The sequence below is a fragment of the Nymphaea colorata genome, unplaced genomic scaffold (genome assembly GCF_008831285.2).
Source record: "Nymphaea colorata isolate Beijing-Zhang1983 unplaced genomic scaffold, ASM883128v2 scaffold0074, whole genome shotgun sequence".
Lineage (NCBI taxonomy): Eukaryota > Viridiplantae > Streptophyta > Magnoliopsida > Nymphaeales > Nymphaeaceae > Nymphaea > Nymphaea colorata.
This window is the reverse complement of record NW_022204580.1, coordinates 42,789-46,039: the sequence shown is the minus strand read 5'-3', so window position 1 is coordinate 46,039 and position 3,251 is coordinate 42,789. Positions and strand designations below refer to the sequence as shown.

Below are 3,251 nucleotides of genomic sequence, written 5' to 3'. Positions count from 1 at the left end.
TTGGTAAGGTCGATAGTCTTCTGCCTATTTATAACCTCTTCAAAGCTGCCTACTAATGCTGCGTACAGCTCATGCGCATCTTGTTGTTACAAATTGATAAGACCCTACTTCACAGAGTTAATAAGGTCCAGAAAGTGTCCCACGCTGATACTTTCGTTGTTGCTATTAATCTCTACGTTAATATGATTGTACTGCGCATCACTGTTGCCAACTCGATAAGCAATTATTCATGCCGATCTGGCTTTCCTTTCATTGCACTCATCACCTCTCTAAGATTTTCCTCGAAGGATGTAAGAGAAGCTAATGCTTGCAAAAGAGAGTTGACGAAGCAGGTATTGCCCTGGTTTATGATTCCTGCTGGCTTTTTCGAAACTTTAGGTTGTTCATTATCGACTATTCGTCTTCAGAGGGGGACAAAGCTTTAGCTAGAACTGGGTAAACCCAAAGGCTACTTATTAGGGAGGCAATTCCGCAAAGAGCAATCACTACGAGCTTGCTGCTACCGGAATTCGGGGCTTTTTAATTGAGTAGAAAGAGGTCCATGCTTAGCTATTTAATAAATTGTCATAATTAAGATAACCAAGAAGACACAATTATTGATTAACAGCAATATATGCTTCCCATAAATGATGGTAGCCTGTGCTGATTATTCTAGTAAGTCGTTAGGCGTAAATTATTTCGTTGCTTAATTATTATTGCAAAAAGTGAATGTTATTGGTGGAGACTAGCAATCTCGCTGAACGACAGCAGCTATAGTAATAATTTATGGTCGAAAATGGAGCCTTCCAGGTCCCCTCGAGACAGGTTAACCTCATCAACACTCTCCTTAAGTCTATCACATACTAGCATTTTCATGCTTATGCCCCTTCCTTCGTCCTTAAAATGCAAGAATTAGTCATAAAAAGTATTTCGGGAACTTTATGCCTGGACCTCTACCGGTAGGCGCTTCAGGCCACAAAGGAGGTGCACTAGCGGTACTAGCTCTATCAATAATACATCCAGCAGATGAACGAGGCTTTTGAGCAAGACCCTCTATAGCTGCAGCCCTATGATCCATCGCAATAGCTATAAAACCTCGACGACTTATTCGAAGAAGCAAACAAGGGCGAAGACCGGTAGACCTCCATACTGGAAATGCCATAAGTCCCATTTTTAAGCATTGAATCAGTTAAGTAGAAGTGCGCTGACGACTTGCAAAGCTAGCTAACTAAAAATACTTCAAGCACAGCTATAAAATCAAACAAATAGACCCTGGGAGGCGTGACAAAACTCACAGACTTTTTTTATTCAGCCTCTGCCATTTATTCGAGGGAGGATTGGCGTACTGAAAGAGCCAAAGGAAAGTAGTCATCACGTTAGATCGAGTCCTTCTAAAAAAAGGGAGAAGGGATATTAGAGGTGAACTAAAGCCTGCAAAGTTTGCTCGTGGATGAGTTGACATACGACATGAAACGGCAAGCTCTTGAGAGCGCTCCTCTTACCAAAGAGCTGCAATAGCGGAAATAGCTCTAGTAACGTTACAACCGCAAGATTAAAAACACGCTTATCTTTTCCAAGATAGGACTGCGGAGGCGCAAGTGATCCTCTACTTCTCTATATTTAAATTTAACGGCATGAGTATAATCGCAGGGGCATGTATGCTGATCCTGGCTTATGCATCAGTGATGCTTCTTGGCTTCTACCAGATTAAGGAAGGCCAGGTGGGACTTATCAAAGAATTCGGAGTCTTGAAGAACGAACTCATCGAGCCTGGCTTTCATTTCAGAGTACCAGGCATGCAGGAAGTGATACGCATGGATCTCATGATTCAGACTGATAAGGTTGAGCGTGTCCCATGTGGAACTGCCAACGGATTGCTCATCACGTTCGACAAGATATAGGTCGTGAACAGACTAGAAAGGAGGCAAGTGTATAGGACTGTTTTGAACTATACAGAGGATTATGAAAAGATATGGATCACAGACAAAATTCACCACTAAATCAATCAATTTTGCAGCAAGCACACACTTCAAGAGATCTATATTGACCTTTTTGATCGCCTTGATGAGGAGCTTATGAAAGCTCTTAGCCAAGATCTAAAGAAATGGGCGCCAGGAATCGAAATTCTTTCAGTAAGAGTCACTAAGCCAACCATTCCCAAGAAAATTCTGCAGAACGTAGAGCAAATGGAGAAGGTGAAGGTGGAATTCTTGATTGCTGTAGAAAATAAAGGACAGTAGTTGAGGAGCGAAGGACCAATCAAAGTCAAGCAAGGATCAAGGCAGAGGCTGATCTGTCTGTTAAACGAATCGAGCTTGAGAAGCTGCTGGACCGTAAAAAAAATGAGCTCAAAATGGCAAAGATATAGGCGGACATCATCGTAGAGAGGTAAAAAGCATTGGTAAATACTGAATTTTTGGCCGCCTTTGAAGAAGCAGAACTTTATCCTGAACTGTTGACTGATGATTACTTAAGATATCTTGCCGGACAAGCTCTCACAACCAATTTAACCATAACTGCAGGTAGCCAAGTCCCTAACATTGTCAACTCCCTCAAAGATTCAAAGCCCAAGAAATGAAGAAGGAATGATAAAACCATATAATTATTTGAATAATTGAACGAGATCATGATTCAAAGAGGAAAGTTTACGGTCTTTGGCCAAACCTTGGCCTTGAACGTTTTCAAAAAGTCATCCTCATCAGAACTTGTAAACTCTACTTTTGTTTTTCCGAAATACGATTTCGCTAGTTCATGCTAGACGAGGAAGTCATTAATGCAGAGCTCTTTTTCATCAGAATATGTGTATATTCTTGCAAGAATGCGTCCGTATTTATCGAAATCCCCAGCTTCAATCTTTACGATTTTATCTTCGATCATACTTGCAACGATTTCTTTTACACGTTTCCCGAATTCTTTACACTATCCCTTGCGACATTCTGGAGTGTCTATTCCATTAAGGCGGAAGACAAATCTTGTAGGAGATCCATTTAGATAAATGATGGCTTTGACTGTATCGCCATCAGTGACTTTGGAAACCTTTGCAAGAAAGGTCTTATAGTTCAAAGAGAATTCAGGAGCGTCTTTGACCTAGAGGAGTGCTTTATACTCTTCTGGGGTGAGTGGTTGAAGGTGGGAGAGGGTAACTCCTTAAGGTAAAAATGCGCGTATGGATGTATCTATCATCTCCTTTTTGTTCAAACGTATGGCTGTTCCCTTCTTGGCCTTGTTCTGTTTCTTATTATCAGTGGCTGATCCTAAATATCAAAGTGGTA

At 41.2% G+C, this 3,251-nt stretch overlaps 1 protein-coding gene across 1 annotated transcript; it reads left to right on the top strand.

The window, feature by feature from the left end:
- The first annotated feature begins 1,613 nt into the window (after positions 1-1,613).
- LOC116268051 (uncharacterized) lies at positions 1,614-2,219 on the top strand. Its single transcript, XM_031649881.1, has 2 exons — positions 1,614-1,864; positions 1,997-2,219. Exons 1-2 carry the CDS (start codon positions 1,614-1,616, stop codon positions 2,217-2,219), a joined length of 474 nt encoding a protein of 157 aa, XP_031505741.1.
- Positions 2,220-3,251: the final 1,032 nt, after the last annotated feature.